General features: G+C 36.1%; 1 protein-coding gene across 6 annotated transcripts in view; it reads right to left on the bottom strand.

Moving 5' to 3' along the window:
• Nucleotides 1–26,192, bottom strand: part of TDRD3 (tudor domain containing 3) — a 200,086-nt gene that overhangs the window by 103,514 nt on the left and 70,380 nt on the right. For all 6 annotated transcript variants that reach the window (XM_050766527.1, XM_050766523.1, XM_050766529.1 and 3 more), the window contains 3 exons: nucleotides 25,572–25,732; nucleotides 18,990–19,131; nucleotides 906–977 (listed from right to left, as the gene is read on the bottom strand). In XM_050766527.1, the coding sequence (XP_050622484.1) occupies nucleotides 906–977; nucleotides 18,990–19,131; nucleotides 25,572–25,645 (288 nt within the window). In that variant the 5' untranslated portion in view covers nucleotides 25,646–25,732. The remainder of the gene's footprint in view (nucleotides 1–905; nucleotides 978–18,989; nucleotides 19,132–25,571; nucleotides 25,733–26,192) is intronic.

Raw genomic sequence — 26,192 nt, 5'->3', positions numbered from 1 at the left:
AACATGGATCACACCATAGGACTTCATACTTCCTTTTATCTTGGCTATCTCTTCTTCCAAACTCAGTAAAAAAAAAAACAATGTTATTTTTAAAATGCTTTAAAATAGGTTTGATGCAAAAATGACTTACTTAAGTTACAGTAGATCTTATAAAAGGCTTTTAAAGAGGGTAACAGTCAAATGATCTTACTAAATACCAAAATTTAGACACACAGACACACAATAAACCTTATTATGGAAATGCACATCTGTTGCCTACCTGTTAGTTCCATAACTCATTGCTACTCTTAGCCAGACCAGCACTCTTGAAGAAAATTAAAGAGCAAATGCAAGACAGATTACCAATAGCTAAATTTTGATGGCATCATCAGGAGAAGAGCAAGTTGCCACATGAATTATTCTTAGAATTGTCAGGGATAAAGCAAGAGTAGGCTGGAGAAGATTGTTGAGAATCAATTTGATGCTGAAGACAACTGAAGTCACAAGATACCGGTCAGAAGGGGAGCTGCTTCAAAGCAGCACTTTGATGACTCTGTGAGGCTTTATTTTTCTCTCCCCCTCTAATGTTTTTAATGAACAAGTGAGAAATTAAAACATATTTTTGTCTTCTTACTTTTGAATTTCCCTTAAAAAACCCTCTCCCATCCTATTTTAATTAGTTATAAGTTACTCTTCAGATATGGCTCTTAATTGCTTCAGTCTTTGGGTTAACACCTCTTGCAAACATCAACAATATAATTACAGTGAAGGAAAAAAACCTCAAAATTATTAAATTCCTTGAACTTCGTATTTCCAAATAACTCCATAACCTCTTAATAAATAGTTCAGCACATAATGAAACACAGCTTGAATGCTAACAAAAAACACTTTTTCCTAAATTCATCCGCCAACACAAAAGTCATTACCTGTCCAAAAGGCACAAAAGGAGGTGGTCCACCTTCAGTTCCAATATTGCTTCTATTGTGTTTTGATAAGCTCTGTGGAAAAAATCCAGTCACAAAGGAGCAGTTATACATAAAAACTATATTTCCAGCATTTATACTGTAATAGGAATCTACCTATTTGAGTAGATTCTTATAAGAAATAGGAAAAAAAAGGTCTTCCATAAAGTATTTCAAACCACAAAAAAATATATTATTCTTAGCTTCAATAATTAGGCAAAGACTCTTCTCACCTCCCCTTACCAAAACACATATTCACATATAACTTACAGAAATATTTATCAAGCCATTCCCCTAAGGAGAAAACAGTCCTCTTAAGAAGCAAATTCAAAAATAACAAACTTTGGTAACAGAATTCCATTTTAAAGCATAAAGCTATGAGAGACAAATATTACCTGGAAATTATCTTCAAAAATAAATTTTTTAGACAGAAAGTTTATTAGTTAACATAACGGTGATTTCTAATTACTTAAAGAGAACAGATTGTTATAGTATATAATATGGAGGTTCTTTTAATTACACTAAAATTTCCTTAACTTTCCTTATACTATATTTTCCTGTTTTCTTTTGCAAAACAATTCATATTTTGAAAAAGTATTCAACAAATTATTCATTAACTAAAAATAAGCTTCCAAATCCAACTAATTTTAGTTTCCTTTTTTCCTGAAATCTCATAAAGCTAGAGAGATAACAATGTATTATGAAAATGGAAAGAAAATCTTCCAGCAAAAGCAATTTCTCACATGATAAAGTCTTTCTAAAATCCCATAAGGAGTCTTCAGGACTCTCTTCACTTACCTATTCCTCTGATTTATTTTGGTTTTGAGGTATTAATATATACATACATCTGTCTTACTAGTTGTTACTTAATACATCTCAACTTTAAACTTTTTGTGCATTTTAATCATTATCATTACAGAAACCATTATGATTAAAATATGATGTATAATAGCAGGTGACAAAGTTTAAAAAAAAAAAGACCATGTGCAAATTCAAGCATATTCCAGAGTTCCTGAATCGTGTAAACACTGTATATTTTATAAAGATAATTAAGAGTAATGACAAGCACAACATTCAGTTTATTGAGCAAAGAATAATTTAAACTGTATATGAATGTCACATTTCTTTAAAGCCTATATTTAAGATATTAACCTAATTTTTAAAAACGACAAATGCATAAAATTATCAAGAGGCCCTTTCCTTAATTTAAATATTAAACAAAGACTATTCAAACAGCTATAAATCATTTCAACTTACACTATCATTTCCTTTAAAAGTTCACGAATTGCAAATAATACCATAGCTCAATAACATTATATAATTAAAAATATATTACAGGATCTGATAAAAGTACATGAGCAATCCTTACTCTCTCTTTAAAAACAAATAACAATCTTGATGATATGTAAGAAACAACTGTTTTAAGACACAGGATAACAGATAATGCAAGACTATTATCCCTGAGAGAAGGTGAAAAAAAAAATAGGTGAGCTATGGCTTTCTGCTTGTAACCATGATATAGACAGGGATCATAGAGAGCTGAGTTGAGAATATCAGTCTCACAATTCAAGCAGGCTGATGCAACTGGAAGTTGTGGGGCTGTTTCAGAAAGAAAAACCTGCATAGAAAAGAAGCTCCAGAAACCCTCATAGTAGTTCCCTTGAGTCACTGCGGAGAACAAGGCTGAGCAAAAAAGAGAGTTGTAAGCTGAACAATTCCCAGAACTCATAAAGGGTATACAGACAATCCAGCCAGCTCAGACCATGCAGACTAAAAATTCTTTGGACATTCATTCAGGACAAGGAGTAGAAATCCAGAGGGCTAAAAAATATTTGGAACAAAGGCTATGCTAGATACTCCTTTCAAAGCTTGAATACATGTCTTGAAGGGGTCAAACTGATCAAAAGTAAATTAACTGTTGACCAAAGCTAAGTCTTATACTCATTAAAGGAAAATAGCAAAATCCAGGCTCTCAACAACTACCAACATCACAATGTCCAGAATCTAAGCAAAAACTACAAGGCATGTCAAGACAGAAAAATGTGACCATAACCATCTGAAAATTTAGACAAGAGAAACAGGGGCATAGATGACAAAGATGACAAACTAGCAAACAGAGTGTTAAACAGCTATTAAAACTATGTGTAAGTATTTAAAAGAACACATAAATTCAACTAGAAAAGAAAAATACAAAAAAAGAAGAACCAAATGGAACTTCTATAAAATAAAAACACCACCAACAATGAAAACCTCATTGGATGGGCTTAAGAGTAAATAAAATAAGACAGAAGAAAAGATCAGTGAATTTAAAGGTATAGTAATGGAATCTACCAAAAAGAGGCCAGGGGAAAAAAATGAATAGATCTTCAGTGACTGGTCAGAAAATTACCAGCAGTCTAATGTATGTGTAATTGAAGATATAATACAAAAAAAAAAAAAAAAAAAAAAAACTGGAGTAGAAAGACGGAAGAGAAAAAATACATACGAAGAAATAATGGCCAAATCACATTTTTCTAAATGTGATGAAAACAATAAACTCATAGATCTAAAAAGTTCACTGAAAACTAAACAGGATAAAACACACACCAACCATGTTAGGTACATCATAATTTAAAAATCGAATTGTTGAAATCAGTAATAAAGAAAACACTCTAAGAGTCCCTGCCTGGCCATGCCTGCAAGTAGTGCAGCTCCCACTGCCCCACCAGAGCACTTCTGCTGACAGCCTCCTGCCAGAATTTGTTTGCCTGTGACCTCGCTGCCACCCCTTCAGAAAACTTCCCACCTGCTGAGTCCCTGCCACCCTCTCAGAATGCCCCCATCCTGTGGTGCCCCTCACCAGAGCTGTCCACCCAAGGCAACCCAACTACCAATACCAGAGTGCTTCCCACCAGAGTGTACCCCCTTCCCATATGGCCCCCTGCCTGCAGTGCCCCTTACTGGGGCACTTCCCACCAAAAGCGCCCCAGTTGTCACCACAGGAGCATTTCCTGCATGTGGCCCCCTTGCTTGCAGCACTCTGTATCATGTTGGCTATAACACCCCCTGCCTGTGGAGCCCTCCTCACTGGAGCACTCCCACTTGCAGCACCCTACACCCATGGCATTCCCCTGTGAGAACACCCCCAAACTGAGGTAAATAATAATTGAGAAAATGAACAAAACTTCTAAGAAATATGTGGTTATGTAAAGAGACCAAATGTACAACTCTGACATTCCAGAAAGAGAAGAAGAGAGAACAATCAACTTGGAAAAATATTTGAGGATACAGTCCACAGAACTTTTCCAAACCTCACTAGACAGGTCAACATGCAAACTGAAGAAATTCAAAGAACCTCTGTGACATACTATGCAAAAGAAAAAAATCACAAAGGCAGCTAGAGAAAAGGGGCACTTACAAAAAGAATCCCATTCAGCTAAGAGCACACCTTTCAGCTTAAACCTCACAAGCCAGAAGACAATAGGGCCTATTTTCAATATCCTTAAAGGAAAGAAATTCCAACCCAGAATTTCCTTTGCTTCATAAGCAAAGGAAAAATGAAGTCCTTTTCAGACATGCAAATGCTAAGGGGATTTATTACTACCAGACCTGCCTTATAAGAGCTCCTAAAGGGAGTGCTAAACATGGAAATGAAGAAATGATACCTGTCATCACAAAGCACACTTAAACACATATTCCACTGACACTATAAACTATGCAATCACATCTACATAACAACCACCTAACAATATGATGACAAAATCAAACCCTAACATATCAATATTGACCCTGAATGTAAAATGGTTAAATGACACACTTAAAAGGAATAGGGTGGCAAGTTGGATAAAGAAGCAAGACTCAACTGTTTGCTGTCTACAAGGGACCCATCTCACAAGTAATGACACCCAGAGGCTCAAAGTAAAGAGATAGAGAAACATCTTTCAGGCAAACACAAAACAAAAAAGAGCAGGGGTCGCTATTCTTCTGTCAACTAAAACAGACTTTAAACCAACAACAATTAAGAAGCACAAGGAAAGGCATGACATACATAATAATAAAGAATTCAACTCAACAAGAAGACTTAGCTATCCTAAATATGTACATACCCAACACTGGAGCACCCAGATTTATAAAATAAGTTCTTCTTGACCTATGAAAAGACTTAGACAAACACGATAATAGTGAGACACTTCAACACCCCACTGAAAGCATTAGACAAATCATCAAGGCAGAAACATAACACAAAAATTCTGGACTGAAACTCAACACCCAATCAATTGGACCTAATAAACATATGCAGAATCCTCTGCCCAACAACCACAGAATATACATTCTTCTCATCTGCACACAGAACGTAGTCTAAGATTGACCACATGCTTGGCCATAGAGCAAGTCTCAATTAATTCAAAAAAATCAAAATCATACCAAGCACACATTTGGACCACAGTGCAGTAAAAACAGAAATCAATAGCAAGATCTCTCAAAACCACACAATTACATGGAAATTTTAAAACTTACTCCTGAATAACTTCTGGGTGAACGATGAAATCAAGGCAGAAATCAAAAAATTATTTGAAATTAATGAAAAGAGAGACATAACATAAATCTTTTAGATGCTGCTAACACAGTGATAAGAGGAAAGTTTTTAGTGCTAACCATCTACATCAAGAAGTTAGAAAGTTCTCAAATTGGCTGGGTGTGGTGGCTCATGCCTGTAATCCCAGCTCCTTGAGAGGCCAAGGAGGTCAGATCCCTTGAGGTCAGGAGTTCAAGACCAGCCTGGCCAAGATGGTGATACCCTGTCTCTACTAAAAATACAAAAAAAATCAGCTGGGCGTGGTGGTGCATGCCTGTAGTTCCAGCTACTCAGGAGGCTGAGGCAGGAGAATTGCTTGAACCCCAGAAGCAGAGGTTGCAATGAGCCAAGACTGCACCACTGCACCCTAGCCTAGATGAGAGAGTGAGACTCCATCTCAAAAAAAAAAAAAAAAAAAAAAAAAAAGTTATCAAATTAACAATCTAACATTGCACCTAGAAGAACAAGAATAAAAAGAACAAACTAACCCTGAAGCTAGCAGAGGAAAAGAAATAACTAAAATCAGAGAACTAAGTGAAATTGAGATGCCAAAATCCAAATAGAAGATCAATGGAACCAAAAGATGGTTCTTTGAAAGAATAAACAAGATTGATAGACTGTGGACCAGGCACGGTAGCTCATGCCTGTAATCTCAACACTTTGGGAAGACAAGGTGGGCAGATCACTTCTGGTCAGGAATTTGAGACCACTCTGGCCAACATGGTGAAACTCTGTCTCTACTAAAAATGCCAAAATTAGCCACATGTGGTGGCCTAGGCTTGCAATCCCAGCTACTTAGGAGGCTGAGGCACGAGAATTGCTTGAACTCTGGAGGTGAAGGCTGCAGTGAGCCGAGATTGCATAACTGCACTACTCCAGCCTGGGAGACACAGCGAGACTCTGTTTCAAAAAAGAAAAAAAAAAAAAGGTTGATAGACTGCTAGCTAGATTAACAAAAAAGAGAGAAGATCCAAATTGGCACAATCAGAAATCACAAATATGATATTACAACCAATCCCACAGAAATACAAAAGATTCTCAGAAACAACTATGAACATCTCTATGCATACAAATTAGAAAATCTAGAGGAAATGGATACATTCCTAGAAGCAGTCTCCAAAGACTGAACCAGGAAGGGAGTGAAATAAAAAGTTTTGAAACTGAATCATTAATTTAAAAAAAAAAAAACCTCTTAACCAAAAAACATTCTAGACCCGATATATTCACAGCCAAATTCTATAAGACATATGAAGAAGAACTGGTAGCAATCCTACCAAAACTGTTCCATAAATATCAAGGAGGAGGAAATTCTCCCTACTTCTTTGTACAAAGACCAGCATCATCTTGATGTCAAAATCTGGCAATGATGCAACAACAACAAAAAAACTTCAGGCCAATATTCCTGATGCACATAGATGAGAAAATCTTCAACAAAATACTAGCAAACTAATCCAGCAGCACATCAAAAAGTTAATTCAGTATAATCAACTGGTCTTTATCCCTGGGACACAATGTTGGTTTAACATATGCAAATCAATACATGTGATTCACCACATGAACAGAATTAACAACAAAACCACATAATCATCTCAATAGATGAAGAAAAGGCCTTCAATAAAATTCAACATTCCTTCATGTTAAAAACTCTCCACAAACTAGGTATCTAAGGAACATACCTCAAAAAAAGAGCCACTGTGCTGGGCAGAGTGACTCAGGGCTGTAATCACAGCACTTTGGGAGGCCAAACAAGGAGGATTGCTTCAGACTAGGAAGTTCGAGACCAGCTTGCGCAACAGAGATCTCATCTGATCTCATCAGAATTTAAAAATTAGCCAGAGTTGGTGATGTGCACCTGTAGTGTCAGCTACTCAGGAGACTGAAGCAGGAGGATCCCTTGAACCCAGGAGTTCAAGGTTGTATTCAACTATGATTGTGCCATTGTGCTCCAGCCTGTGTGACAGAGTAAGATTGTCTCAAAAATAATAATAATAATAATAATACTAAGAGACATCTATAACAAACCTATAGCCAACATCATACTCAACAGGCAAAAGCTGAAGCATTCTCCTTGATAATTGGAACAAGACAACGATGCCCACTTTCACTACTTCTATTCAACATAGTACTAGAAGTCTTTGCCAGAGGAATTATGCAAGAGAAAGAAACATATGACATCCAAATTAAAAAAAAAAAAAGTCAAACTATCCCTCTTTGCTGATGATATCATTCTACATGGAGAAAACCCCACAGACTCCACCAGAAGGCTTCTAGAACCAATAAACAAATTCAGTAAAGTTTCAGCGTACAAAATCAATGTATAAAAATCAGTTGCATTTCTATATGCCAATAGCACCCAGACGCAAATCAAGAATGCAAACCCATTTACAATGGCCACAAAAAGAATAAAATACCTAGGAATACAGCTTAACAAGGAGGCGAAAGCTTTCTACAATGAGAATTACAAAACACTGCTCAAAGAAATCAGAGACAACACAAACAAATGGAAACATCCATGCCCACAGATAGCAAGAACCAATATCATTAAAATGGTCACACTATCCAAAGCAATTTAGAGGTTCAACACTATTCCTATCAAACTATCAATGTTATTCTTCACAGAATTAGAAAAAAAACTATTCTAAAATTCATATGGAACCAAAAATGAGCCCATATCACCAATACAATCCTAAGCAAAAACAAAAAAAACAAAAAAAACACAAAGCTGCCCAACTTCAAACTGTACTACAAGGCTACTATAACCAAAACAGAATGGCACTGATACAAAAATAGTCACACATAACAATGAGTACTGGGTACAAAAACAGACTCATACACAAATGGAACAGGATAAAGAACCTACAAATAAAGTGACACAACTACAAACACCTGATCTTTGACACACTTAACAATAACAAACAATGAGGAAAGGACTTCCTAATCAATAAATGATGCTGGTATAACTAGCTAACCAATATGCAGAAGATTGAAACTGGACCCCCTCCAGTCATCATATGCAAACATTAACTCAAGAAGAATTAAAGACTTTAATGTAACATCTAGAACAATAAAAACCCTAGAAGAAAACCTAGGAAATACCCTTTTTGAGACTAGCCTTGGCAAAGAATTTATGACCAAGTCCTCAAGAGCAACTGTAACAAAAAACAAAAGTAACAAGTGGGACCCAATTAAACTAAAGAGCTTGTGCACAGCAAAAGAAACTATAAACAGGGTACACAGACAACCTACAGAATGGGAAAAAATATTTGTCAACTGTACATCCAACAAAGGTCTACTATCCAGAATCTATAAGGAATTTAAACAAATCAACAAGCAAAAAATAAATAACCTCATTAAAGAACAGGCAAATGACATGAACAAACATTTCTCAAAAGAAGACATACAAATGGTCAACAAATATATGAAAAAAATGCTCATTATCACTAAAAATTAGAGAAATGCAAATCAAAACCACATTTTGATACCATCTCATAACAGAATGGCTATCATTAAAAAGTCAAAAAACAACCACTGCTGGCAAGGTTGCAGAGAAAATAAAATACATATACACTGTTGGTGGGAATGTAAACTAGTCCAGCCACTGTGGAGAACAGTTTGGAGATTCTTCAAAGAACTAAGAATTGAACTACTATTACTGCACATAGACACATGCGCTCATTTGTTCATTGCAGCACTATTCACAACAGCAAAGACACGGAATCAACAAAGAGGTCCAACAACAGAGAACTGGATACAGAAAATGTGGTAGATATACATGATGGTATACTACACAGCCATAAAAAGAATGAAATAATGTCCTCTGCAGCAATGTGGATGCATCTGGAGGCCATCATTCTAAGCAAACTAGGGCAGGCACAGAAAACCAAATAGCACATGTTCTCACTTATAAATGGGAGCTAAACACTGACTACACATGGACACAAAGATGGGAACAAGAGACACTGGGGACTGCTTAAGGGAGAAGGGTGGGAGGAGGAAATAAGTTGGAAGGCAACCTATAGGGTACTATGCTCATTACTTGGGTGATGGGGTCTTTCATACACCAAGCCTCAGTGACACACAATTTACCCATGTAAGAAGCCTGCACATGCACCTCCTTAACCTAAAATAAAAATAGGAAAAAAAAAAAAAAGGAAAAGGCTTAAAAGTAGATAGAGAAAAGATACATGACATAAAAAAGATTACTATAGACTACAGATAGTATAGCAGGTAATTGACAAAGAAATGATGTCCTTAAAACACTTAATAAAAAATTTAAAAATCTTTCAATGTAGAAACATACATTCAGAGAAAATATCCTTAAAAAGTAAAAAAAAAAAAAAAAAAAAAAAAAAAAAAAAAAAATTCTGACAACCCAAAACTAAAACACTTTATCATCAGCTAATCTGAATTAAAAGACACACCATGCAGGAATTTGATCTTTACCAAAGAAAAGAGAGAGAGACAGAAACGGTAAATGTGTAGAAAGACAAAAATATCTTTAAAAATGTTTTTCATTGTTTTAAAAAACCCTTTAAGAGAAAAACAAAATAAACCATGTGTTGTGACCCTTGTAACTAATGTAAAGTATATGACAAAACCAGCATAGAGACAAAACTGGGTACATGAAAGCATAAAATTGTATGGGTCTTAAAATATGCATAAAGTGGTATATATAATCGAAGGTAGAAAGAAAGAAGTTAAAGGTACACATCTTAAACCTTACAGCAACCACTTAAAAACAAAAACACAGTCATATAGTGCAGGGTCCAGCCCTACAGGGTCTGTTGGTTTTTTCTCCTCATGTGCAGAGATAAGAGATTGCAGAAATAAAGACACAAGACAAAGAGATAGACGAAAAGACAGCTGGGCCCAGAGGACCACTACCACCAAGGCACACAGACTGGTAGTGGCCCCAAATGCCTAGCTGCACTGTTATTTATTGGATACAAGACAAGGGGGCAGGGTAAGGAGTGTGAGCCATCTCCAATGATAGGTAAGGTCACGCAAGTCATGTGTCCACCAGACAGGGGGCCCTTCCCTGTTGGGCAGCCAAGGCAGAGACAGAGAGAGGACAGCTTACACCATTATTTATTCTATGCATTTCAAAGACTTCTAGTACTTTCACTAATTCTGCTACTGTTATCTAAAAGGCAGAGCCAGGTGTACAGGGTGGAACATGAAAGCGGACCAGGAGCGTGACCACTGAAGCACAGCATCACAGGGAGACGGTCAGGCCTCCGGATGACTGAGGACAGGCCTGACATTAGTCAGGCCTTCCACAAGAGGTGGTAGAGTCGAGTCTTCTCTAACTCCCCCAGGGAAAGGGAAACTCCCTTTCCTGGTCTGTTAAGTAATGGGGTGCCTTCCCCAGGCACTGAGGCTACTGCTAGACCAAGGTCCACTAGGTAACGGTGCCTTCGCAGGCACTGGCGTTACTGCTAGACCAGGGAGCCCTCTAGTGGCCCTGTCCAGGCATAACAGAGGGCTCACACTCGTCTTCTGGTCACTTCTCACTGTGTCCCTTCAGCTCCTATCTCTCTGTATGGCCTGGTTTTTCCTAGGTTACAATTATAAAACAAAAATTATTATAATACTGGAATAAAGAGTAATACTACCAATAATTAATGATATTCATATATAATCATATCTGCAATCTATTTCTAGTATAACTATTCTTATTCTATAGATTTTCTTTATTATATTGGAACAGCTTGTGGCCTCGGTCTCTTGCCTTGGCACCTGGGTGGGTCGCCACCCACAATATAGCTGATAAGCTAATAATGCAGATAACAGAATCATTTAAAAAATGCAATTCATTTAAAAGGAAGTGCTATGATTTGAATGTCCCTCCAAAACTTATGTTGAAATGTAATTGCCATTGTAACAGTGTTAAGAGGTGGGACTTTCAAAGGGTGATTAGATTATGAGTATTTTTCCCTCATGAATAGATTAATGCTGTTATCACAGGAATGGGTTAGTTATCTTGGGAGTGGGATCCTGAAGAAAGATGAAGTTTATCTCCCAGCCTCTCTCTATCTCACATGCTTACTTGCCCTTCCACCATGTTATGATGCAGCAGGAAGGCCCTAGTTAGATAGCAAAGCCATGTTATTGTACTTCTGAGCCTCTGGAACTGTGAGAAATAAATTTCTTCTCTTCATAATTACCCAGTCTGTGGTATTCTGTTATAGCAGCAGAAAATGGAGTAAAACAGGAAAGAAAAAGCAAAACAACAACAAAAGAAATAGCAAGATAGTAGAATTAAAACTTTCCATACTGAGTTCCATCACAAGTAAATGGTCTACTAATGCTGAAACTCTATACTCATTAAACAATAACTCCTCCCCCAGTCCCTGGAAATCACCATTGTATTCTCTCTATAATTTTTGCTACTCTCAGTACCTCACATAAGTAGAATCACATGGTATTTGTCTTTTTATACCCAGTTTATTTCACTTAGCATAATGCCCTCTGCCACTATAAACATGGGTACACAAATATCTCTTCAAGACCTGTTTTCCATTCTTTTGGGTTTATAGCCATAAGTGGAATTGCTGGATCATATAGTAATTCTATTTTTAATTTTTTGAGGAACTGCCATACTGTTTTCTGTAGCAACTATGCCATTTTATATACCTACCAAGAGTGCACAAGGCTTAATTCCAATTTTTCCACATCTTCACCAACACTTGTTATTTTCTGGGTTTTCTTGTTTTTTTGTTTTTTACAGTACCCATCATAATGGCTAATGGCTGTCAGGTAGTGTATCTCACTGTATTTGATTTGCATTTTGATTAGTGATATTGAACATTTGTGAATGTGTTTAAAACTACTGTACATCTAAGATGGTTAAGATGGTAAATTTTATCTGTATGTTACCAAAATTTTAGAAATTAGGAAAAAAAGTAATCTATCCTCAATGAAAAACCAGCAATCAGAATCCCCTACCATATAAAAAGCATTATAGACCATGACCAAACAGGATTTATTCCCAAAATACAAGAATGCTTCGACATATAAAAATCAATCAATGTAATGCATTAACAGAATGAAGCAGGGGAAAAACACATGATCATCTCAATTGATGCAGAGGAAGCACCTGACAAAACTCAACACACTTTTATAATAAAAATATACAACAAACTAAAAATAGAAAGGAACTACTCAAACCTAATAAAAGCCATATATAAAAAACCCACCACTAACATCATATTCAATAGTGAAGGATTGAAGGCATTTCCTCTAAGATCAAGAACAAGAGAAGGATGTCATTTTCATCACTTCCATTCAACACAGTATTAAAAGTTTTAGCCAGGCTAAATAAGGCAAGAAAAAGAAATAAAGGTATTCAAATTGAGAAGGAAAAATAAAATTAACTCTTCACAGATAACATGACCTTATATGTAGAAAACTCCATTCACACTAAAAAGAAAAAAAAAACTGTTAGAATAATAAATTCAATAAAGTTGCAGTATGCAAAATCAACACAGAGAAATCAGTTGTGTTTCTCTACACAAACAATTTAGAACAATATGAAAAGGACTTCCCAGGGTCACGAATTGAAATATTTAATATTGTTGATGTATCAATACTACCCAAAGTGGTCAATAGAGTCAACATAATCCTTATCAAAATCCCAATGATCTTTTTTTTTTTTTTTTTTTTGGCAGAAATAGAAATCTATCCTGCCCAAGGTAATTTACAGATTCAATGCCATCCCCATTAAGCTACCAATGACTTTCTTAACAGAATTGGAAAAAACTACTTTAAAGTTGATATGGAACCAAAAAAGAGCCCGTATCGCCAAGACAATCCTAAGCCAAAAGAACAAAGCTGGAGGCATCACACTACCTGACTTCAAACTATACAAGGCTACAGTAACCAAAACAGCATGGTACTGGTACCAAAACAGAGATACAGACCAATGGAACAGAACAGAGCCCTCAGAAATAATACCACACATCTACAACCATCTGATCTTTGACAAACCTGACAAAAACAAGAAATGGGGAAAGGATTCCCTATTTAATAAATGGTGCTGGGAAAACTGGCTAGCCATATGTAGAAAGCTGAAACTGGATCCCTTCCTTACGCCTTATACGAACATTAATTCAGGATGGATTAAAGACTTAAATTTAGACCTAAAACCATAAAAACCCTAGAAGAAAACCTAGGCGATCATTCAGGACATAGGCATGGGCAAGGACTTCATGACTAAAACACCAAAAGCAATGGGAACAAAAGCCAAAATTGACAAATGATATCTAATTAAACTAAAGAGCTTCTGGCACAGCAAAAGAAATTACCATCAGAGTGAACAAGCAATCTACAGAATGGGAGAAAATTTTTACAATCTACTCATCTGACAAAGGGCTAATATCCAGAATCTACAAAGAACTTAAACAAATTTACAAGAAAAAAATCAAACGACCCCATCAAAAAGTTGGCAAAGGATATGAACAGACACTTCTCAAAAGAAGACATTTATGCAGCCAACAGACACATGAAAAAATGCTCATCACTGGCCAGCCATCAGAGAAATGCAAATCAAAACCACAATGAAATACCATCTCACACCAGTTAGAATGGCAATCATTAAAAAGTCAGGAAACAACAGGTGCCAGAGAGGATTTGGAGAAATAGGAATGCTTTTACACTGTTGGTGGGAATGTAAACTAGTTCAACCAGTGTGGAAGACAGTGTGGCGATTCCTCAAGGATCTAGAACTAGAAATACCATTTGACCCAGCAATCCCATTATTGGGTATATACCCAAAGGATTATAAATCATGCTGCTATAAGGACACATGCACACATATGTTTATTGCAGCACTATTCACAATAGCAAAGACTTGGAGCCAACCCAAATGTCCATCAATGATAGACTGGATTAAGAAAATGTGGCACATATACACCATGGAATACTATGCAGCCATAAAAAAGGATGAGTTCATGTCTTTTACAGGGACATGGATGAAGCTGGAAACCATCATTCTGAGCAAACTATTGCAAGGACAGAAAACCAAACATCGCATGTTCTCACTCAGAGGTGGGAACTGAACAATGAGAACACTTGGACACAGGGTGGAGAACATCACACAGTGGGGCCTGTCGGCGGGTGGGAGAAGGGGGGAAGGATAGCATTAGGAGATATACCTAATGTAAATGATGAGTTAATGGGTGCAGCACACCAACATGACACATGTATACATAAGTAACAAACCTGCACATTGTGTACTTGTACCCTAGAACTTAAAGTAAAATTTAAAAAAAGAAAAAGAAAAATCTATCCTAAAATTCATATGGAATCTCAATGCTGAATAGCCGAAACAATCTTGAAAAAGGTCTCACTTTCCAATTATGAAACTTAATAAAAAGTTACAGTGATCGAAACAGTGTGGCATAAAGATAGACATTTAGACCAGTGAAACAGAACAGGTAACCTAGAAATAAATTTGTTAATATATGGCCAAATAATTTTTTATGAGGGTGACAAGATCATTCATTAAGAACACTATTTCCAAAAAGTAGTGCTGGGAAAACTGGATATTCACATGCAAAAGTATGACTGGGTTTTTTACTAATACAAAAATTAACTCAAAATGGATCAAAGACCTAAGCATAAAAGCTACACCTATAACAACTCTTCAACAATTCTGTGCATCAAAAGACACTATCAACACAGTGAAAAGGCAACACATGGGATGGGAAAAATATTTGCAAAACATATTATCTTAGTAGGGACTGATATCCAGAATCTATAAATAACTCATACAACAACAACAACAACAACAACAACCAACCTGATTAAAAAAGGGCAAAGGACGTGAATAGAAATTTCCCCAAGGAAGATATACGAATGGCCAATAAGCACACAAAAGGATTCTCAGTATTACTAAGCATTAGGGAAATACAAATCAAAACTATAATGGGCACGGTGGCTCACACCTATAATCCCAGCACTTTTAGAGGCTGAGGCCAGCAGATCACCTGAGGTCAGGAGTTGGAGACCAGCCTGGCCAACTCAGTGAAACCCCATCTCTACTAAAAATACAAAAATTATCTGGGTGTGGTGGTGCACACCTGTAATCCCAGCTACTCGGGAGGCTGAGACAGGAGCATCGCTTGAACCTGGAAGGCAGAGGTTGCATAAGCCGAAATCGCGCCATTGTACTCCAACCTGGGCAACGCTCCATATCAAAAAAAGAAAAAAAAAAAAAAAAAACTACAATGATATTCTATTTTACCCATGTTAGAATGGCTACTATCAAAAAGACACAAAATATCAACCGTTGGTGAGGATGTAAAAAACTAGAACCCTTACACAATTCTGGTGGAAATGAGTATAAAGTAAATATAAAACAGTATGGCAATTCTTCAAAAAATTAAAAATACAATTATATGGTCCAGCAATCCCATTTCTAGATCACACAAAAGAATTGAAAGCTGGGCCTCAAAGAGGTATTTGTGTACCCATGTTCATAACAGCATTATTCGTAAGAGTTAAAAAGTGAAAACAACCCTAATGTCCATTGATGGATAACTGAACAAAAGATGGTATAGATATACAATAGAGTACTATCCAACCTTAAAAAGGAAGGGAATTCTGACACATGCTGCAACATAGATGAACATTGAAAATACTATGCTAAGTGAAATAAGCCAGGCACAAAAAAGATACATACTGTATAATTCCACACATATGAGTTACTTAGTCAAATTCAGAGACAGAAAGTAGAATGGTGGTTGCCCGAGACTGAGAGGAGGAAGGAATGCAGAGTTACTGTTTAAGGGGTACAGAATTTAAGTTTGGGAAGATGAAAAAGTTAGGGAGGTGGATGTTGGTAACAACTGTGCAACAATGCGAATGTTCTTAATGCCACTGAAATTTATACTTAAAAAAATAGTTAAGTTTTATGTTAAGTTAAAAATGTTAAAGTTAAGTTAATGTTAAGTTAAAAATGTTAAATTTTATGTTATGTATACTTTGCCACAATAAAAAAATTTTTTTTAATCTATAGTTTGGGGGCACTAAAACTTATAAACCTGTAGCATTTTGTAAATTACATCTGGTACCAACTTGCTACAGTTACAATGCCTGCATATAGTTTACTGAAGGTTTAGTGCTTCTTCACTTCCAACATTAGCTTTATGGTTTATAATTTCTATGTATATCACTGCCAGCTGCTCAAGTAACTGCACTTTCCCTGTTTCCTACATTGCTGTGGCTACCAAATCAAAAACTATAAAACCAAAAAGAACTATAATCATATCAAAATGTTTTTAAATGATTTTAAATGTAAATTTTTATCACTCTCTAATAAGAAATACTAATGTGGCTTGCAGGAAGTCAAGTGCAGAGACATATAATTAAACATTTCAAGGGCAACTATCAAACTACTACTAAACTCTGTGTGCACGTGTGTGTGTGTGTGTGTGTGTGTGTGTGTGTGTGTGTGTTGGTGAGAAGGTTCCTACGAATGTTTACAGTTGTTAGCAAAGTGGTCCTGGCTATGGGACTGGGTTGTGGGAAAATTATATAAGGTATTAGACTTGAGAACATTTTACCACACTTTAAAAAATCTCTACTGATCAAAAAAATACAATTATATCAGCATACGAAAAGATCACATGAAATGGGTGAAGTTTCTCTAGGAAATTCAAAGTTCACAAACTTGGCTGTTTATGTAAAACTATAAAGCTACTTCTGAATTACTTTTTTGTGACATTTTCAATTAAACAATGCAGTTGTGGAACATTACTTTATATTGCATAGTACAGCAGCCCAAGTCACAGCACATTCATATCATAAGAAATTAGTACTAAGGAATAAAAATGTGCCTAATGTCCTTATCTATTTACCTCCCAAACACAGGCACTTTCCAACTAAGAAAACAGGAGAAAACTGTATCATAAAATACCAAAAGCTTGAAATATTGCTTAGGCCCTTGGCTGACTTTACAAAACGGGCAAGATTTGAGGGTGTCACAAGAATACATTTCAGCTCAAGGAGTAATTAGTTTTACAATTCATTCATTCCACAAATATTTTTATGTGCTTTGTAATTCATTTATACCAGGAGTATTTTTTATGATGCCTATTACATGTAAAGTGCAGTGCTACCGCTTTGGAGATCACGAAAAGGCTGCTCTGGTATAACAGAAAAAAAATGGTCTCGGATTGTGCTCAGATCCATCACCTGTCTAATCATAAAATAAGTTATTTAACAGCCCTTATAAAAACTACTAGGAGGATAACATGAGATACAGATGCAAGACCCCAACACCGTATCTACACATCTAACAAATACATGCAGAACTTAAGAAAGATGATACAAACACAAATTCTGGCCTCAAAAGCATACTATCTGTTAAAGGAGATGAGAAATGAACATAATTTTACTGCTAGGTAAAAAGCAATACACTGTTAAAAATAATAAAATGCTTAAAGAATTCAATAAGGAAACAAGTACTTCACCTTGAGAAGAAGCAATCATTTGATCTGGGTCTAAAAGCACAGGGATGATTTGGCTATGCGGGGATCAGGAGAGAAAAAACAAGATGAATAATGTAAAAGTGGAAAAACGTTTTATTAAAAATGTATAACTGAGGAAATCATAGAGAATCAAAGAAAGACGAAGCAACTCCATTTGGCTACAACAAGATCTACGTGGAAGAATTTAGAAAGTTGAAAATTAAACGTAAACGAACTAGGGCTAGATTATAAATGGCATTCAATCTCAAATTAAGGCATTTGAAATAAAAGCATCTCAACTATGCTGAAGGAAGAAAACCTGGTGAAAGTACATAAAATAAATTAGAAGATGGAGAAAGGATATGTGGATAGACAGTCAAAAGGCTACTACAGCAGTCCAGGCAAGAGATACTAAAGACCTAAACTACAGTAATTATAAGAACCGCAGAGCAAGGAAGTGATATGAGATTTGACGGCAATGGATCAACAGAAATGGTTGTTGGAAGCAAAGTAGAGGAACGATTACAAGAAAACCTACATGATTGTAAGGATGAAGATATTGTTAATATAAATGAGGAAAAATATCAACTAATGAGACTAGGAAGTCAAGCACAACAAGAACTCCATTATAGTGAAATTCTAACTTACTTTTACTTGCACATATGTGTGTCTGTAGATAAGACAGGCATATATATATTTATATATATGCACACTTTTGTTTTTTGCAGAAAGAATTATACACAAACTGTACATAGCTTATAACTGGTATCTTGACAGTTTTGTAACTTGTCAGGAAAGAATGTTTAAACGCAAGGAATAAAATGTAACAAATACTGAAAAAGTATATCTACTTTAGAGAAACAATATGCTTAGACAAAGATAGTTTCTCTAAAGATAATCATGTTCCATTCTATTCAACTCTGACACAAAGAACTAATTTTACTCATTTTTGAAAGAGCTCTTTAATGCAACAAAAAAGAGTGTAATGTTTCAAAAGTTCAAGCCATAGTTTACACTTACTCTCTGTAACTCCCATTTCTCAATAAGGTGTTCCACTTCACCACCAAGAACTGTGGTGTTAGAGTCATTCAAGAGCAGGAATCCATTTTTTATGTCAACAATGCCTGAGAGCTTAACTTTAGTTCCAGGTGGTGTGTTCAGGCTAAAGCAAAGAGAAAAGTGTTAAAGACATATTGAAGCTGAGAACACATGGACACAGAGAGGGGAATGACACACACTGGGGCCTGTCCAGGGGTAGGGTAGTGGGAGGGAGAGCATTAGGAAAAATAGCTAATGCATGCTGGGCTTAATAGCTAGGTGACGGGTTGATAGGTACAGAAAACCACCATGGCACATATTACCTATGTAACAAATCTGTACATCCTACATAGGTACATTGAAACTTAAAAAAAAAAAAAAAAAAAAAAATTGACGCTCTTTCCCAAAACTGGAATTCAGTCTCATATTGTGACCTAATCAGGTTCTTCAAAATGAACTAACACCAAAACTAATTTTTCAGGAGGCTGACTATATCATATGAATACACCATCAGAGAGGAAGTTAGAAGACCAGGAACAAGATTTTATTTATTTATTTTTTTTAAAAGACAGAGCCTCCCACTGTTGCCCAAGCTCCTCAAGTGCAGTGGGCAGTGGCACACTCTCGGCTCACTGAAACCTCTGTCTCCCGGGTTCAAGTGATTCTCCTGTCTCAGCCTCTCGAGTAGCTGGGATTATACGCATGCACCACCATGACCAGCTATTTTTTGTATTTTTAGGAGAGACAGGGTTTCACTATGTTGGCCAGGCTGGTCTCCAACTCACGACCTCAGGTGATCCACCCGCCTCAGCCTCCCAAAGTGCTATAGGATCATAGGCATGAACCACTGCATCTGGCCAAGATTGTCATTTTCTATCTCAATGACAAAGAAATGAGCTTTAGTTTTCACTTGCAAAAGAAAAAAAAAAAAGGTGGACAATAACCACATGTCAAGACATGATAAATAGAATAAAAATATAAAATACTTTTTCAATTATGCTATGCTATATAAGATTTGACATTTTTTCCTCTGAGCTTTAGCTGTGCACAGCAAAAAATACTGTTTGTTTGTTACAAAGTTGAATTTCAATACAGAAGATCTCTAATGAGTAATAAACCTAAAAATTTAACATCTATATGAGCCATAGTGATTCATACAAAATGCTTTTTTTGTTATCCATCAAGTCGAAAATCAAATGAAAGTTATTTATGCACTAATTTTAAAAGGATTTTTATATGCTAATTTTTAAGCTATTTATACACTAACTTTAAAAGAACATTTCTATAGTAGGCTAATATTATCAAATTTAGGGCAAACATTACACCATGACTTGTCTTATAGAAAACCAGAGACAAAATGTTTACCCTCTGAACCCTTTGGCAAAGGAAAACAGGGAAAGAAATCTATTTTGTCACTTAGGTCTGTTCTAAAATAAAAGCATATACTCTAAGCCCCACCCATCTCTTCTCACATACAGCAAGAAGTACTGCAAATAGTAATTCTAAGGTAAATACTTAGGATAAATTAGAAAATTATTCTGAAATGGCTTTGCATTGTTCACATCTTAAAATCTCATAAAATTCACCACATGCTAATATATTCAAAGGCCAATCAGTGAAAATGCTAACATCACTGACCTTTTTTAGAGAAAACTAATTAATAAAATAATTATTAACAAGAAGAAATAAAGGATGTCTGATTTCAAAGCTTCAAAGAGCGCATAAAGAGTAAGGTAGATTACATATTAAAAATTATTCTGTACATCTTGTATATATACAATTTTTATACATCAATGCTATCTCAATAAAGCCATTAAAATTTATTTTGAGGGCCCCAAGCTCAATCATTTTTAGTGATCAATCATAATTGAAAAAATGAATGGTCATAAACAGCCTTGCCTAACCTAACCTAAGTAGAGAGTTCTGTGGTGGTAAATGTAGTAAACTTAGAACCATCTATTAGCCTTCAAGATCAGCAACAGTTGAATACAATTACAATAGTGAAGAAGGGTTCCCAATTCCAATCAGCAAATTCAGATTTTCATAACTCTTACAGTCAAGGTACAGGGATAAATAAAAATAAGCACCAAGGACACCAGGCTACTGTACTCTTTACCTCCAAAGAAACTGCTAATGAGTTAGATTTTATCCTATGTAGTCAAGTTATTTGAAGCTGGACCTACAATTTCATTGTAACAATTGATAGTCTTACCAGATTAAATTCAAGTTCCATTCCCAAAAAATAAAATAGGGGCTAAATTTTTATTTTTATTTGTGTTGATGTTGTAATTATACATATTGTGGGGGTACATGTGATATTTTGACACATATATACAATGTGTAATGATCAAATCAGGGTAAATGAGATATCTATTACCCCAAACATTTTTCTTTGCTGAGAACATTACAAATCTACTCTTCTAATTATTTTGAAATATTCAATAAATTACTGTTAACTATAGTCACCCTATTATGCCACTGAACATTAAATCTTGTTCCTTCTATCTAACTGTATTTTTGTACCCATAAACCAACCCCTCCTTATCATTCACTCTCCACTATCCTTCCTGGCTGCCATTTTACTGTCTGCAGGAGATCAGGTTTTTTTAGTTCCCACATGACAAATCATGCAATATTTGTCTTTCTGTGGCTGGTTTATTTCACTTAATACAATGCTCTCCAGTTCTATCCCTGTTGTTGCCAATGACAAGATTTCATTCTTTTTTATGGCGGAATAATATTCCATTATCTATATACATATATATACATATCACATTTTCTTTATCCTTCAACCAATGATGCACACTTAAGTTGATTCCATTATCTTGGGTATTGTGAATAGTGCTGCAATGAAAACGGGAGTGCAGATGTTTCCTCAATATGCTGACTTCCTTTCTTTTGAATACATATCCAGCAGTCGGACTGCTATGTCAAATGCTATTTCTATTTTTAGTTTCCTTAGGAGCCGCCATACTGTTTTCCATGGTGTTTTTACTAATTTACATTCCAATCAGTGGTCTTTGAGCATTCCTCTTTCTCTGCATCCTCAAGAGCATTTGCTATTGTCTTAGTCTATTTGTGTTGCTATAAAGGAATACCTGAGGCTGGGTAATTTATAAAGAAAGGTTTATTTGGTTCATAGTTCTGCAGGCTGTACAAGCAGCATGGCATCAGCATCCAATTCTGGTGAGTGTTTCAGGTTGCTTCCACTCATGGCAGAAGGCAAAGGGGTATATGCAGATCACATGACAAGAGCAAGCAAAAGAGAGAAGAGGGAGGTGCCAGGCTCTTTTTAACAACCAGCTCCCGCGGGAAGTAATAAAGTAAGAACTCACTCACTGAAACGATGGCACCAAGCCATTCATGAGGGCTCTGCCCCTCCATGACCTAAATACTTCGCACTAGGCCCCACCTCCAACATGGGGGATCAAATTCCAATAGAGGGTTTGGAGGGTCAAATATCCAAACTATAGCATTTATTTTCTGTCTTTTTGATAATAGGCATTCTAACTGTGTGAGATAATTTCTCACTGTAGTGATGCTGAGTATTTTTTCATATGTCTGTTGGCCATGTGCATGTCTTCTTTTGAGAAATGTCTATTCAGGTCTTTTATCAAATTTTAATTGGATTTTTTGTTTTTGTTTTTGTTTTGCTATTATTTGAGCTCCTTATATATTCTGGATATTAATCCCTTGTCAAATGGATAGTTTGCAAATATTTTCTTCCATTCTGTAGGTAGTCTCCTCACTTTGTTCATTGTTTCCACTGCTGTGCAGAAGCTTTTTAGTTTGATATAATTCCAATTGTCTATTTTTACTTATGTTGCCTATGTTTTTGAGGTCTTACCCAAAAAATTATTGCCCAGATCAATGTCTTGAAGCATTTCCCCAATGTTTTCTTCTAGTACTTTCATAGTTTTAGGTCTTATATTTAAGTCTTTTTATTTTTTTGAGCTGGAATTTTGCTCTTGTCACACAGACTGGAGTGCAATGGTGTGATCTCAGCTCACTGCAAACTCTGCCTCCTGGGTTCAAGTGATTCTCCTGCTTCAGCCTCCCAAGTAGCTGGAATTACAGGTGTGCGCCACCATTTTTCACCATGTTGGTGCAGCTGGTCTTGAACTCCTGACCTCAGGTGATCCACCTGCCTTGACCTCCCAAAATGCTGGGATTACAGGCATGAGTCACCATGCCCAGCCACATTTAAGTTGATTTTTGTATATGGTGAGAGATGGGAATTTCATTATTCTACATATGGTTATCTAGTTTTCCTAGCAGCATTTATTAAAGAGACTATCCTTTTGCCAATGTATGTTCTTGATGCCTCTGTTGAAAATGAGTTGGCTGTAAGTATGCGGATTTATTTCTGGATGCTCTATTCTCTTCCATTGGTCTATGTGTCTGTTTTTATGCCAGTACCATGTTGTTTTGGTTACTATAGATTTCTAGTGTAATTTGAAATCAGGTAACGTGATACCTCCAGCTTTGTTCTTTTTACTCAGGGACTAAAATTTTAACACAATTTTTACTATCACCTTCAGAACCACAATTAATTCTTATTCAGAAAGCATATTTTGCTTTAGTTAATATTTTCATTGGTACCCAAAGGTTCCTTTAATCTCACTTCACTGCAATAAAGAAAAAAAAAGCTGCTTTAATGATGAGTGAAGAGCATATGACGATAATTTTTTCAGTTGTCAAGTTGCAATAAATTCAACAAGGGATGACAGTAGACAGCATTGGGCAGATTGGGCAGTGCCCTACACTCAGGGCTGACCTTGTGTTTTTATTCCTTAGAGAAATATACAGCCATAAAATTGGAGAATGAGCCATTATGTGGCAAGTCTTTCTTCTGAGTCATCTGTGAGGCTCCCTTGCAAGGTGTGTGACTGAATTTGACATAGGAATTTGAAAAGCTGTTTCTACACAAAAGTAGGAATCCTACTCTTCAAAAAGAAAACAACATAATCACAAAGTCAACAAATCTCCCTGTGGGTATAGAAATCAACATTTTAGACAAACATATATCTTCTGAGGAGGGGGCCTCATTTACCAGAGGCAGACACCAGATGAAAGAAGAAAAAAGAAGGGAAATCACTGAAAAGATCATACAAGGCCTCAACCTACCACATTTTCTCTCGCATACCTATTATTCTAAATCACCTAAGCTCCAGCAAATGTAACTTCTCACTCTTTCTGTTGTCAGAACACTGTGTCTCTGCATGTACTATTTCCTCCCTGCACCTTAAAATACCTACTCATATTTTAACAGCACTCCTGGTTACCCCAGGCAGAAGTAATTTTCGAGACTCTTAGTCCTTTCAGTTTACATATTTCTTACAATATTTGTATACCTATGTGCCTACTTCATTGGCGTATGAGCTACTAAGAGGCTGAAATCTAAACCTCATTTGCCTTTGTATCTTCAGCACTGAATTAAAGGGCTAGAACACCTGATAAATGCCTGCTCAAGAGAAAAGTATGGTATAGGAGTTTATATTAAGTGAAAAAGCTCAGAGGAGCCTGAGCTGCAAAGGTGAGTATATAAAATGACAAAGAATACCAAAAAAGGCAGGTGGGAGGAGGGCTGCAAATGTCTAGTGAAAGTTTCCACCTCAGAAAAGAGCTCAGAATGGCCAAACGGAAATACCAAGAATAGAGGGGACACTTTCCCTTCCTTCTCATTGCTTTCCTCCATTCCACTGGGCATGGCTCTAAAAGTTTCTTATTAAAATAACCAAATGCAGGATTTGGAAAATCATTCCCAATGATTTCCTAGGAAATGACTAAAGTCAGTCACATACCTCCCTGATTTCAGTCATTCCCTAGGAAAATTCATTAGCCTATAAAACTCTGCAAGAACGTTAAACAGTGTGATGGACACATTATTATACACACAGCTACTGAACTGTCAAGGATGAAACCATATTTTTTAAAATTCTGTTTGTTCTAAACAATTGAGTGACCTAAAGTATGTGACAAAACTGAAAAGATTACTTTCATGCAAGAACACCATAAATTTGTTTTTATAATTAACATTCAATCAAGAATGTAACTATTTAACTATTTTTTTATTTCTATTTTATTTTATATATATATATATTTGAGACAGAGTCCGCCCTGTCACCCAGGCTGGAGTGCAAAGGTATGATCTCAGCTCACTGCAACCTCCGCCTACCAGGTTCAAGCTATTCTCCCGCCTCAGCCTCCCAAGTAGCTGGGATTACGTACCTGCCACCATGCATGGCTAATTCTTATATTTTGTAGAGACAGGGTTTCACCATGTTGGCCAGGCTGGTCTTGAACTCCTGACCTCAGGTGATCTGCCCGCCTTGGCCTCCCAAAGTGCTGAGATTACAGGCTTGAGCCACCGTGCCTGGCCATATATTCTTAACTATTTTTATACAGATGAAGCAGAAATGCACAAAAGCTCTATAATTTCATCTCAAAAGTTGTAACACACAATTAAGGGTCCATTCCTCCTTTTCAAAATTCTTAAATCATTCCAATTGAACAGCACCTTCAACATTCTGTAACAAATACACAAAAGAAAGTGCCAATCACCTTATTTTTGACATGTAACTAAATTCTACTGCTGTGCAACTTATATGACCATCAGTCATCTGCAATCGCAGCATCCTTGGTGCAGCCTGAGATTCTTCGTTATCCTTTGGTGCAGCAACATTGCGAACTTTTTGAATTTGCAAAACACATGGACCTTCGAGCTGTCAAAACAGAAAAGAATAAAAATCACTTTCTAGTCATGAAACTCTATTCAGGGCTGTGTTTTCATTTATAGTGTTTCTCTTTTCCATAATAGTCATGCTTTATGATTTATAATAACTTCAATTAAGATTGAAACTGAAATTATATATTATCAAGTTTTTTCTTTGTTTTGGTATTGAAAGAGAAAACTTCAAAAAGGTCTCCTGAAGAACAATTTTTTAAAATAATTCTGAATTCATTTTTAGAAGGTAATGAGAAAAGAAAACCCTAGGAAAACAGTTATATTTCAGCATGAAAGGTATATTTATCGATGTTGTTAGTCTTATGCACTCTAAATCATACACATAAATCCAGCTTCTCCCTCCTTTTACATTAAGGGACATTTTGAAAATAAAGAACTTTGCAGCTTTTTTAAGGGAATCAAATTTATGGCAGCAGTCCAAAAGAATGCTTTCTGGA

Source organism: Macaca thibetana, chromosome 17 (genome assembly GCF_024542745.1).
Source record: "Macaca thibetana thibetana isolate TM-01 chromosome 17, ASM2454274v1, whole genome shotgun sequence".
Classification (NCBI taxonomy): Eukaryota; Metazoa; Chordata; class Mammalia; order Primates; family Cercopithecidae; genus Macaca; species Macaca thibetana.
The sequence above is the reverse complement of the archived record's forward strand: the minus strand, read 5'-3'. Positions and strand labels throughout refer to the sequence as shown.